Here is a 13,692-nt window from a genome sequence, read left to right on the forward strand (position 1 = left end):
TTGGTTGATTATGAAAAACAGGGGTTAAATGTGGTGACTTGAACGTAAAATATGTAGTAGAGCCCCCGAGATATGTACAAATCTGGAAACAGGAACCACCCTCTAATATAAGATTAGATAAGATCGGAGGAAAGGAACTACTTGAAAAATGAGTGGTGTGCCATTATCGAGTCGCGTTCCCGCCATTATCACATGGGCCGGTCCGGAACTGAAACAGGGGTGGAGGGTGGTGGGCATTAGGATTCAGTTCAAGGTCCGGCGATAATGTACTCAAATGAGGGTCGATCGCCGCCGCCATGTACCCTTTTCATGTTTCTTGCGAAACGAGCATCATAAGGAGGTTAATTTTAGTACACCGACAAAGATAAAGCTGCAAGATTCACCTTGATCTAAAATTTTCTGAATAAATCTACTGCAGCTCGGCAATATTTCGAGTGGAGTTGAAAATTATCACTTGATACATCTTTTTCAAAGATGTTTTGTCTGATGGTGATGAATAGAGTGGAATAAAGTTTTATTTTTGTACACAACAGTATACAATAGAATAATGATGATGATGTTAGTATCTATTCAGGTACAGAGAGACAATCGTAAATACATCATAATACACGTCACATATGAACCCACACTGTTTGATTCTCTGTAGCTGAACTATGACCTTTTCATTATTTCACTTCGTCTAGGAGTGATATACCCCTTTATTGTCAAACTATAACCTATTAATTTAAGCTAGAATTGAACTGTTCATTAACCAAAATGTTAGATTGCAGTCAAATTACAAGAAAAAAAAACTTTGTCTATAAACTATCTGTGAATAAAATTTGCTTTGAAAAAATTCGAGATTGAGAATTGTTACATACTTTATTACGTGGAAATGCAGAAAAGCTCACCAAATAGCAAAACGTTACGTTCTTCTATTTTTCATTATTATTGAACTGTTGGTTAATATTTTTTTATGAAAAGCAGCTAGCTATTCAACTTTTATTTAGAAAACAGTCTTCAATCTGCAACGTTCTATTAGGAGTATCTTATTGATGCACATTTCTTTTCATTTCATTTCATTTCTTAATGGTTTATAATTAAAATATTGATGTGAGTTCCCATTTATAATAAAAAAGTTTATCTTCACTCGCAGAGATAGGTAGATATATTTTTAAGAATGAAAAATCTCACTCAAAACTTCAACCCTATTGCTTCACCATTCTTGTTCCATTATTACCAACTACTATTGTGATATACGACACTTTCTTTGCCTGCTGAAAGTTGCCTGCCACGAAGTCTTTCTTGAGTCATTAGTCTTTCCAAAGTCTTCCTTGGTGGTGGTCAAGAAAATACATCATATATTTTTTCGGCGTTGTTTACTCTCCCTTAAAAAAGTCAACACTATGAACAAGGTGCTGTAAGCTCTAAAGTTGTAAGAATCCTTTGTGAAAAATTAACCTACGATAGGGAAGCATGAGTCACTACTCAAACTCTGAAATACAATTTCCTTTTCACTCGATCCTTTTTCAATTTCCTTATCTGTCTCTCTTTTCCGATGATTAATCATATACAAAGAATTTTCCCTTTTTCATTTCATTCCTTATATCTATTCGATTTTTTCTCTCATCCCTTTCCAACAAGGGAATCAAAATAGCAACGGATCATTCACGCCTTCTCTTTTTTTTTGATAAATCAACCAATTTGTCATAATAGAGATTATTTTAGATGCACCTGATAAGAAACAAGTCAATAAGGGCTGTTCTAGGTTTGCATGAAAAATATTTAGAAGAATATAGCATTTTTAGCAGTGCTAACCAACTTCTTAATTCCTATTCCTCCTCGTTAGTTTTATAACTAGGTTTTGTTACTATCTTATCCTGTTTCATACACAAATATAATCCACATCTTTCTAAATTCACTTTATTTTACCAAGCTTTCAATTTTCTCATAAATTACAATCAAACTTTCTCATTACATTCGATGTCCTTCCGTTCCCTTTATAACAATCAACTCTCAATCATTATTAGAAATGAATTATTAGAACCATTCAGCCCAATATCACCCTCACAACTTTGAGTTTTTGGGGTCGTCGGGCGTGAAATTATAGCTGCTGTGGCTGGGAAAAGTATGACGTCACCACAGTCGTCATTAAACCGAGGAAAACGGAAGAAAGACAAGGTCGATGTCCAGCGTTCAGCTGCTTTGCATGCCAAATAATGACCGCCGGTCACTCCAACCCCGATTGTGGGGCGCTCGATACATAACCCCACCCCCTGTCAATCCCCCCTTCCCCCATCAGAGCAAAGTTATCGTTGACTCAAGGCCTGCCCACTTGTCCGACACGCTACATGCTGTTTCGCTTCACTACAATATTGCATAATAAAGAGAAAAATAATTATTACTCTCATATAGGATTCTATATTGAATCGTAGATGGCACGAAGTGTAATTAGTAGAATAATTTGTATTTTTACACCTCATTCATGTATGACTATTTTATCAGCATGCATATTGCATTACAGAACAATTGCCCTCACATTATATGTACTATATAAATTGCGATGATTTAGAATGGAACTTTGGAATTTTCATATGTTTACCCCATTCTCGTGTACAATTGAATTATTTATCTGATTGGCAAAGAATGCAATACACAAGTGTGAAGTAGACTACATTTTGTGTAGTGAACAATAGTTTATCAGCTCAGCTACAAAGTTACTTAGAACGAAAATAAATCCTTCTAACTTTTGGGAGATCTTGGGCGTAATTTTTCGATTTGGGCGAGAGTTCAAAAACCATTGATCTCATCTCCAGTAGTGCTCTACTGAAATTGTTAAAAATTTGAAATTTATTGTATAGGCTTCAAAAGAGGTTAATTTCGTGTGAAATTTGAGTGGACCCCAGAATTTTTCCAGCATACACTCGCATTTTCTTCACTGAATATGTGTACCAAATTCAAACATAGAATTATTATTGACCAATTATTTCTGTAAAAAGCTGAAGAAAATAAATTATAAACCCCTCTTTCGAAAAATGTAAATTCTGTGTGGGTTTGAGGAGATTTTCGAAATATTTACAAGTAAACTCTCTCATGACTAGATAGGAGGAGTCAGAATAACAAATCTAGAAAATTTTAAGGCAAACATATCCTGAAAAGTTGAGAAACCCATTGAAACTGTAGAAAAAAACACTGTAAAATTCACTCCAAGCACATGACTACAGATCCAACTGGACAAGCCAATGAAATATTTTGGGTGCGGTTGATTTTTAGACCTGATGATAAATTAATCTGATGAATACATGGATGAATGAAAGAATCAGTCTCAAGTTATTCTTCTTAAATAGGTAAAAATAATTATAAGAGATTGAAATAAGATAGAAGCTCTTGTCGTGTTCTATGTTCAAGAGAATGTCTCCTTTGCTCCTTGCTAGTATGAGTTAATGTATGTCTCCTAGAATACAATCAAATAATCACTATATTAAATATAAATATAATATTATATAGTTAAATATAGTGATTATTTGATTGTATTCCATGAGACATACATTTACTCATTTTATAAACGATGTTTTGGCGATCATGTAACGATCACTATAAAGTTACGTACGTACTGTTACGATATGCTAGAAGCGGTGGTATGAAATCGCCAAGTTTGGCGTCACATAACTTTTTTTAGCAAAAATGATTGTGAACATATTGTTAGCAGAGGAAACTTAAGTGAAATTTTAACACTTCATTAGCACGTGTCATAATTAAGATAACGCGCCTGTTCTTTTCTTCCTGAACAATAAACCTTCAAACTCAAATAGCTCGAGATGAACAGAGCTGCTTGTTATTTTGTGAAAATAATTCATTTTGTGTGGATATCAAGCACAAGAGATGACCTATATAGGTCATTAGGATTTCACAGATCATGAATGGGCAACATCAGAAGTTGTGAAACTCTGTTGCCCCCTCAATACCTCGGAAACTGAGGATTGGCGTCGAAGGGTAATTATCAAACCACGCCGTGTTATTGAAAAATTATCTCAAGTCGCTATAGTCAATCTGTGCTAGGTATGAGCACATATGGGACGTATCATTTGAGTATTCTACCAATACCTACCAATTTTATTACATCAGTGTTATTTGTATCTTAAATAAATAACATGAAAATATCATTTATCATAAATATATGATAAGTAGGATGCATTAAGCAGCATTTGGGTGGTCAGCTTTATGAACGAGTGACACTGTCGAGTATCTGTGTAGTAAACTTTGTTTATCCTAGTAAAGTAGGCTTACATTAGAATAAGAAGTTTGGTCGCATGACCATTCAGGTATTGGCCCCTTTCTGTTGACCTTGCTTGCGTTTCTCACCAGTGACCGTTCCACCCCTCACTCGCCACTTCTCTCATAAAAATATGTGTTAGGCCAAGAATTGGGGCCATGATTACACGTGAGGAGCGAGGGAAGCCGAATATTTTCCACCGCCTTTAGAACAAAACGTAATGAGGTCAGGAGACCTAGTTGGAGTGCGATAGCCCTTACCACCACCCCGTAATTCGTAACAACACCGAGACCTAGTTGGACAAGACAAGGAGATTGAAATGCAAATTATATTATTTTTGAAGATGAAGAAAGATAAAGAGTGAAGATATTATTAAAGTTGGATTCACTCTATCACGGAAATTTATGGTGGAAGGATAGATTACGAATAAAATGTTCTGACCAAAGCATCAACATCGATTAGTTATAATTTTCTTGATAAAGGCCTACTATTATAAATAGTCTCAATGAAAATTAGACAAAATTTTATAAAGTAAGAAAACATAACCTTTTTTCTGGACTATTTTAATGAATCAAAATTCGGGGGAGGAACAGTTTTGGGCTGTGCCTGTTGATCCTCCCCAAATTATTTTACATGATAATTTTGTATCATTGAATCAATAAAATGATAGTAATAATGATGATGATGGAGGGCTCAATGTCTTCAAACCTAGGCCCACGTCTTCCTGAAGTAGTTTTGATTCTGAGTGGAGTATGGGCCTGTTGTGTAGTCGTTCGTGATCAGGCGAAATATGTTTCGCTAGTTCGGTACTCTCCAAATCATTACTCCCAAGAATGTCCATATCGTGGAAGAAATTTTATGAAGATAGCTTACCAATGATTTTGAAGCAGGCCAAACTAAGTGAATTCATCAATTGGCTAACCATTTCTAACATAGTTCTTTGTAACGATCACTATAAAGTTACGTACGTACTGTTACGATATGCTAGAAGCGGTGGTATGAAATCGCCAAGTTTGGCGTCACATAACTTTTTTTAGCAAAAATGATTGTGAACATATTGTTAGCAGAGGAAACTTAAGTGAAATTTTAACACTTCATTAGCACGTGTCATAATTAAGATAACGCGCCTGTTCTTTTCTTCCTGAACAATAAACCTTCAAACTCAAATAGCTCGAGATGAACAGAGCTGCTTGTTATTTTGTGAAAATAATTCATTTTGTGTGGATATCAAGCACAAGAGATGACCTATATAGGTCATAGGATTTCACAGATCATGAATGGGCAACATCAGAAGTTGTGAAACTCTGTTGCCCCCTCAATACCTCGGAAACTGAGGATTGGCGTCGAAGGGTAATTATCAAACCACGCCGTGTTATTGAAAAATTATCTCAAGTCGCTATAGTCAATCTGTGCTAGGTATGAGCACATATGGGACGTATCATTTGAGTATTCTACCAATACCTACCAATGTTATTACATCAGTGTCATTTGTATCTTAAATAAATAACATAAAAATATCATTTATCATATATGATACGTAGGATGCATTAAGCAGCATTTGGGTGGTCAGCTTTATGAACGAGTGACACTGTCGAGTATCTGTGTAGTAAACTTTGTTTATCCTAGTAAAGTAGGCTTACATTAGAATAAGAAGTTTGGTCGCATGACCATTCAGGTATTGGCCCCTTTCTGTTGACCTTGCTTGCGTTTCTCACCAGTGACCGTTCCACCCCTCACTCGCCACTACTCTCATAAAAATATGTGTTAGGCCAAGAATTGGGGCCATGATTACACGTGAGGAGCGAGGGAAGCCGAATATTTTCCACCGCCTTTTGAACAAAACGTAATGAGGTCAGAAGACCTAGTTGGAGAGCGATAGCCCTTACCACCACCCCGTAACTCGAAACAACACCGAGACCTAGTTGGACAAGACAAGGAGATTGAAATGCAAATTATATTATTATTGAAGATGAAGAAAGATAAAGAGTGAAGATATTATTAAAGTTGGATTCACTCTGTCACGGAAATTTATGGTGGAAGGATAGATTACGAATAAAATGTTCTGACCAAAGCATCGACATCGATTAGTTATAATTTTCTCGATATAGGCCTACTATTATAAATAGTCTCAATGAAAATTAGACAAAATTTTATAAAGTGAAGAAAACATAACTTTTTTCTGGACTATTTTAATGAATCAAAATTCGGGGGAGGAACAGTTTTGGGCTATGCCTGTTGATCCTCCCCAAATTATTTTACATGATAATTTTGTATCATTGAATCAATAAAATTATAATAATGATGATGATGATGATGGAGGGCTCAATGTTTTCAAACCTAGGCCCACGTCTTCCTGAAGTAGTTTTGATTCTGAGTGGAGTATGGGCCTGTTGTGTAGTCGTGATCAGGCGAAATATGTTTCGCTAGTTCGGTACTCTCCAAATCATTACTCCTAAGAATGTCCATATCGTGGAAGAAATTTTATGAAGATAGCTTACCAAAGATTTTGAAGCAGGCCAAACTAAGTGAATTCATCAATTGGCTAACCATTTCTAACATAATTCTTTGTATCGATCTATCAAAATTTGATAATAGGTCGTTTGGATTGAGAATGAGCCACCTGAAAAACAGATAGATGGTCCCAGAAGTCTAGAAGCATGGAGCAGTCTAAAAGTACATCTTTGGTTCAGAATTAATTTGATGAGTCACTTTCTGTATGTATAGATTGATTACAATATACTTGTATTACAAGGGCTCAGATTTATTTTTGTTTTTGTAGAGTATCCACATCAGGAGCAAAAATGGGAGACGTAGAAGGCTGTGGTTCAGATAAGCTACTATTATGTTGTTAGGGTTGTTGGAAGGCTTTTTCGAATTTCTTTCTTACAGGTAGACCTATATTTTGAAAAAAGAGGTGCATACTGTACAAAAGTTTGTAGAGTATGTAGAGTAGAGTACACCACTTGAACTGAGTGAAAGTAATCCAAATGTGTTTTCTGTTTGAAGGTGAAAGTAATCAGCGTATGCTGATGGATGCCTCCATGGTTTTTCCATTGAATTATGGTAGATGATTGTCCACATCAGAATTCCTTGTACAGAACTGGTAGTGTCATTGCCGTCCGGCTAAGACACAACACATAGTCTTCATGGGGACTGGAACAGATTATTGGTAAGTAATTCCATAAAGAAAATATAGCATAACAAGATGATAGTATGGTATGAATTGTTAACTCAAGCCGTTAGTCCTAGTAGTTCTTTCTCGTGAAGCTATCATGTAACGCTGGTCTCTCATATTGTACAATTCTCACACTCCCATCCTGCCGAAACAGTAATAATCGACAGTAGTCGATAGTAATCAACTTGAGATTAACAAAGTATCTAATATTCAAGTGAGTTTTCATAATAAGTTGAATAAATATAATGAATAAATAAATAAGAAAAACACAAATTAAGCAATAAATGTCCATCTATTTTTCACAAATTCTAGCCCTGCAGACAACGCCAATAAATAATATCAATGAAGATCGCTTTATGATGAAAGTTATCAATCCAGTTAATAAAAGTAGTTTGTCTTTTGCGTGAGATTCGTATAAAAGAAGAAATTAATTCTATAATCGAATTACCGTGATTTCTTACAGTGAACAGTATGTTACAAGAACTTGGGATATTCCTTGGACTCCTGACATTATGCCAGTCAAACTATCCGATATTTGATATTCAGACGCAAATGCGACAGCTGCTGATACCTGCTGATGCCAAAATAGGTTCACTGATCTACAGACTCAGAGCAACTGATGCCGACAGAGACTATCCACTCAGTTTTGATGCTACAGGTAAATGGATAGAATTAATTTAGTTTAATAGAGGGTAAATTGACCTGTGGTGGCAAGAATTGGGTTTTAAAAGGTTCTTATAATGGCCAGTTTTTATATTTGTGTAAAATATTTTTTTTTAGAAAACACATATTTTTCATTCATCAAAATTTTCATACAGTAAAATGATTTTTCTCAAGACATTAGCATTTTTATCTTCTTGTACTTCAATATATCTTTTTGCTAAGTACAAAAACTTGCACAAAATGTGATTCATTTTAGATGGACTTATACTTCATTAAATATTATTTTTCAATACTATCAATGGGAATGGTGTGCAAAATCATTCGCACATTCTAGTATCATCAAAATACTAAAGGTGATGTTTGATTATAATGTGCATTTATTTATCCAGAATTTGATTATAATGTGCAATTATTTTTACAAAATTGAACATTTTAAAGAGAATTCAAAAACTATCCTTTAGAAATTCTATAGCCTGCTTATGTATCTAGTAAATTTTATGATGGCTCTGCCAATGTGAACAATTTTAGGAATATGGAAATATGAGATTACTTTAACAAGATTATTCTGATCTAAATTAGATGTTATTTCTTGATAAGCCACCCTATAGAGAAAGCCTATGCAAGTATGCTACATTCCTATACACCGTACTTATTCTATGCTACCATTGAGTACTAAGACGATTAAAATTTTGCATCGTCCTTCTAGGTACTGCAAGCTCAACAGTAGAATAGAATTGAATCGCTGCCTTTATTTTAAGCTCGGAGGACGAAGTTGGGGCGCAGTAGGCCCTCTCCTGCAATCAACCCTCGAAACATAAGAATCTATAGAATAGAATAAAATAACTTTTTTATTGGATGACATGGCGAAGTTTGGACAGTAATGTCCACTCTACCACTCAGCCAATAAGTACCGTAAGACTGATTCTGGAAGAGCAAAAACCTTATGTTTCTTCTGCTACTTTATTCTACTTTTAAATTATTCGCGATAAGTGATTTATAGCATAAAACTCTTCTATTACAGACTATGGCAGCTATGTTGTTAGGATAGAAAGCCTGCCATGCACCAAAAAAGACAGCCAATGTCTGGCGAACGTTTTCCTGGAGCGAACTTTGATCGCCGGCCAACTGTACAAGTTCCGCATCACAGTGAGGGACACCAAAGGTGACACCACCACCATTCCGGTCGCCATTCAGGTCACCGATGCCACCACTGACACTGACTCAGTTTTCCCCCATGTTCCTGGTGTCGTTATGGTCCCGGAGGTGAGTGCCGGGTGCCGAGATTACACAGATTTATTTATTTATTTATTTATTCCATAAAAACATAGAAAGGCTCACAGACAAACTCCAGTACGAGCCTTAATGACACATTTGATAGTGTAACGTTACAATTAAAAAAGAAAATAATATCGCAATTCCAGATCTTGAGTAAGCAATCTTCCAGAAATTGAGTAAGATCAACACTTACAAAAATAGCAACATTATTCAATCCAGAAATTATAATTGTGTGAACATTTTTTATGAAATGATAAGGCGTTGATTATTGATATGGAGATATTATATTATTGTACTACTTGTATCATATAATATTTGTACTTGCGCGATAAATCTTCTCCATGAAATCCGATATATTAATTAAATTACAACTACTTACAATCTGAAATACAGTTGTAATCTTTTAAATTATATGTTTTTAGGATATGAAGTTGTAATACATGAGAGAGTTTCAATAGGAAAAATTAACTTTAGTATGAAATTAAGAATATTATCTGCACATAGAATCCGTTAATGATTAAAGTTAATTTGCCAGATATCAGGATGTTTTCTAAGAGAAAATTTACACAACAATTTATATCAAGAGTTTTGGATAAAAATGTAGAAATAATGCTTGTTTCCAAGGAAAATAATAATTTATTGATTTGAGAAAATCAATTTATCAAACTATTATTGCTCTAATTTCCGAAATATATTTTCTCAGGATACCGTTGTAGGAACTGAACTAGATTTTGTGATAGTTCGAAAAAATCCGAGATTAAATCGACCAGCATCTTTGGAGCTTTGGGTGAGTTTGAATTAAATCTGATTATTTAGTACATATTAGAAGTGTCCAACCAAAAAATACTGAAAATACCGTAGAGCTGCACGATGATCACAATATTTATTCCCATTTATGCTGTAATGTAGCTAATATTATTTTGCTAAGATATTATTCCATATTATCCTTGTGATACGGCTAATAAAGGTTACCTTTTTTCCTCTCCCTATCATTTTGATAATGTACTTGTTGTATAAATAGAGAATAAAATATTATACTATTAAAAAATAAAGAAAAGAAGTTGATGCGAGTAATTAAGTATTAATATTGAACATTCTGTTTAAAAAAAACAACTTATTCTTCCAATAAGTTGTAAAAACCAATTGGTCGATAATCATTAGACCTATATAGGTTTGGAAGGGATATTATTATGAGCTTATTTTTATTTTTTAACCCCTCCACTTTGGAAAGGTTGCAATTATTATACAATTGCCAATAATACTTTTGTCTTTAAATAATTGTAAGAAATGAATTCCTAGTTTGCAATATTGCAATAATAAATCTTGTTTTTTTTAGGGACCACCACATTTTGATTTAACACAAAGCTCAAAGATGGACCTAACTAGAGGAGTAATTGTACTGACAAAGAAACTCGATTATGAGGAAAAAACCATGTATTCATTGAATATTTATGCAACGGTGAGTGAACTTGGTAAATTAATGTACAGGAATGATTGGGATTGGTTTATGAACTTGGAAGCCATAACGATTTCCAATGAGGAGGTTCCAAGATTTTACTGGGATGTTTCACGATTCATTTAAAGAACTAACAATATTCAATCAGCTTGACAAGTCATCAGGCAATGAAAATTCAGTATTCAATCGCACCTTGGGAGGAAGACTGTTCCAACTCGAAAATTGTCAATTTTGAGCTAAGGGTGTATTTTAGTTTGGTTTCTATGCACTTTATTCAGTGGAAGACTGTTCCAAGTCAAAACTTGTTCCAATTATTCTATATATCACGGAATGATCAGTATTCCTATTTTGAAAACCGATGTAATAATTCACAGGAAGACTGTGCCATTTCGATTAGAACAGTCTTCCATTCCAATTCAGCCATATTATGAATAAAAACATAAATACAGGCCACTTTTAAGGAGTAATAAGTAAACTAAAACAGTTGGAATAAGAGAAATTGAGTGATTCTAAGAGCAGAAAATCAAGTTTGAATACCTACGAAAACTTTAAGACTTCTCTTCTGAATAAACGACTTTTTTGAGTTGGGACAGTCTTCCTCCCGTGGTGCGTATCGTATGGACAATCTGTCTGTCAGTAAATTACCATTTCTCAGTTAAAATTACTAGCGTCAAAGTCAACGGAATATGAATAGGAACTTACACCTCATCAATAAAAATAAATTGTTTTTTTTTTTTATTGAGCAATAATTCAGCATTATTGAAAAAAATCTACGAAACCATTAACGTTTGAACATTGGACATAATATAATTTTGTTATGCCACATGTCGGCCCAATGTCGACCAGCGCCAGTGTGTGGATGGGTGGTTTGCCAGCGCTGGCCTTCGTAAGGAATTGCAGATTTACCTGGCTGGGCCAGTTTACTGAGCCAGCGATTGGACCAACATATGGCTGCGGAATTAATATCTTCTCCTGTCATGAAGATAGATTTATATACTTCATAAGTCACACAATAGAAAGCTTTCATCATTTTAGTGGATTTCTTTTAATCGATTGAAAAATTGTTGTTGTTCAATTCACCTTTTTGAAATAGATGTTATGGAATAGATGTTATGTTCAGGACATGTACGTAGATAATGATGTGGATGCAAGGAATATAGCCGCATTGCAAGTAGTGGTGGTTGTAACGGATGTCCAGGACACACCTCCGATCTGGGATCACATTGAGCCCCTCACTAAGTTACCTCCAAACGTCACCCAGGTAAATAACCCAAATATTATCTGGATTTCAAACAATCGAAACTCGATCACAATAAGCTTCCTATGTAACTATCCTGAATTAGTTTCAAAACAGCTTGGCAGCAATAATATTCGTATCAACAAATTCTACCTATTCTCTAAACACTCTACTAAGGTAATTACCCTACTCTCAAAAGTCAAGAAGTTCTTGAATATTTCCTTAATTCTTGAGAACTAGTGGTATAAAATGTTTTAATATGAGAGCAATAATATTCACGGTTCCTGATGAACAGTTTATTTATAACTAGCAGGTAACCTGTGCTCCGCAAGGGCCTTTACTCTGTCCAGACTTCCATGAGCGCTGAAAGATTAAGCCGACCCCCACACGCATGCACACACGCCATTGATATACTATGTATACTACGTAGTATACAGGTAGACAGACCGTCCCTTTACTCACACACGCAAAAGGAGACTGCGCTTGTTTGTGTGTGTGACTAGTAGGAGGGTCTACCTAATCCTTCAGAGCTCATGCCAATTTGGACAGAGTATAATTAGAAACGTGACCTACAGAAATCTTGAAGAATTTAAAGTAGGTCTATAACCATCCTCGGTTAATTGAAAATCTATATGCAAAATTTCAAGTTAATCAGACCCGTACTTAGTTCAGACGTGATGATAAGTTATTCGTGAATTTTCTATCCCGTCCCGTACGTGTATAAGCCAATTCTTTCCTTCATTATATTATTATAGATAGATATAATACTAATTCACTATTATTAAGAAATTAAAAATAATGAGAACAATCTGTTACCGCCCTCGGTGGCCGTAACACAATCAACAAATTCACAAATTTAATTATTACAGATAATAAACAATTAGCAGATTTTTACTGTACTTGCTTCATAGTACTTGCTTCATCTACACACCCCTTCTAAAGGTGGTCGACGGATGATTTGATAATAAATAGAAATAAAAATAGAAAAAATAAAATAGTCGTATTTATTGAAGTCTATCAAAATGTTTATCCTATTTCTATTTGAAGAGCAGGTATTTATATTATTTGTACGACAGTAGGGTTTTGAATGTGAAATATAAATCTTGCAGCTATTGTTATTAGGCTGTTAATTTTCAAGTGAGTTTTATAAATTGTTACAGGGTGACATAATAATGACAGTAAGAGCAGTTGACGGTGATAGAGGCTCTCCACGAGAAATAAAATATGGACTGGTAGCAGAAGGGAATCCATTTACAGTGTTCTTTGATATTGATCAGAAGAAAGGTGGGTAGTAGAGGACGGTAAAAATAATAATTATTATTATTGATAAGAAAATTGTGGTCGAATTAGTTAGGTTTATATTAATATGGTAGCATTATTATTAGAATTCTATATTAATTATGTTCTAAATATTAACACTTAGTCTTCAAACTGGTTGATAACATTGCAATAAAGTTTTGTTCAACTATATCACTATAAGCCTGGTACCAAACGTAATTTAGTCAACTACAGACAACTACTTGGCGCGAAACTTTGGGGGGTCAAGGCACATTCTGCCCCTACCCTCTAAATGATCACTCAGGGGACAATGTATGCATTTTGCTCTCCCAATGTTCTTACCAAAGAAGCTAAAA

General features: G+C 34.7%; 1 protein-coding gene across 1 annotated transcript in view; it reads left to right on the forward strand.

Moving 5' to 3' along the window:
* The window catches only part of LOC111050806 (cadherin-86C), a 59,104-nt gene that overhangs the window by 20,275 nt on the left and 25,137 nt on the right, over positions 1 to 13,692 (forward strand). Inside the window, exons 3-9 of the mRNA XM_039420205.1 lie at positions 7,259 to 7,421; positions 7,891 to 8,085; positions 9,112 to 9,353; positions 10,069 to 10,152; positions 10,702 to 10,824; positions 11,942 to 12,082; positions 13,219 to 13,342. Of these exons, the coding sequence (XP_039276139.1) occupies positions 7,899 to 8,085; positions 9,112 to 9,353; positions 10,069 to 10,152; positions 10,702 to 10,824; positions 11,942 to 12,082; positions 13,219 to 13,342 (901 nt within the window). The 5' untranslated portion in view covers positions 7,259 to 7,421; positions 7,891 to 7,898. The remainder of the gene's footprint in view (positions 1 to 7,258; positions 7,422 to 7,890; positions 8,086 to 9,111; positions 9,354 to 10,068; positions 10,153 to 10,701; positions 10,825 to 11,941; positions 12,083 to 13,218; positions 13,343 to 13,692) is intronic.

The sequence above is a fragment of the Nilaparvata lugens genome, chromosome 2 (assembly GCF_014356525.2).
Source record: "Nilaparvata lugens isolate BPH chromosome 2, ASM1435652v1, whole genome shotgun sequence".
Taxonomy (NCBI): domain Eukaryota; kingdom Metazoa; phylum Arthropoda; class Insecta; order Hemiptera; family Delphacidae; genus Nilaparvata; species Nilaparvata lugens.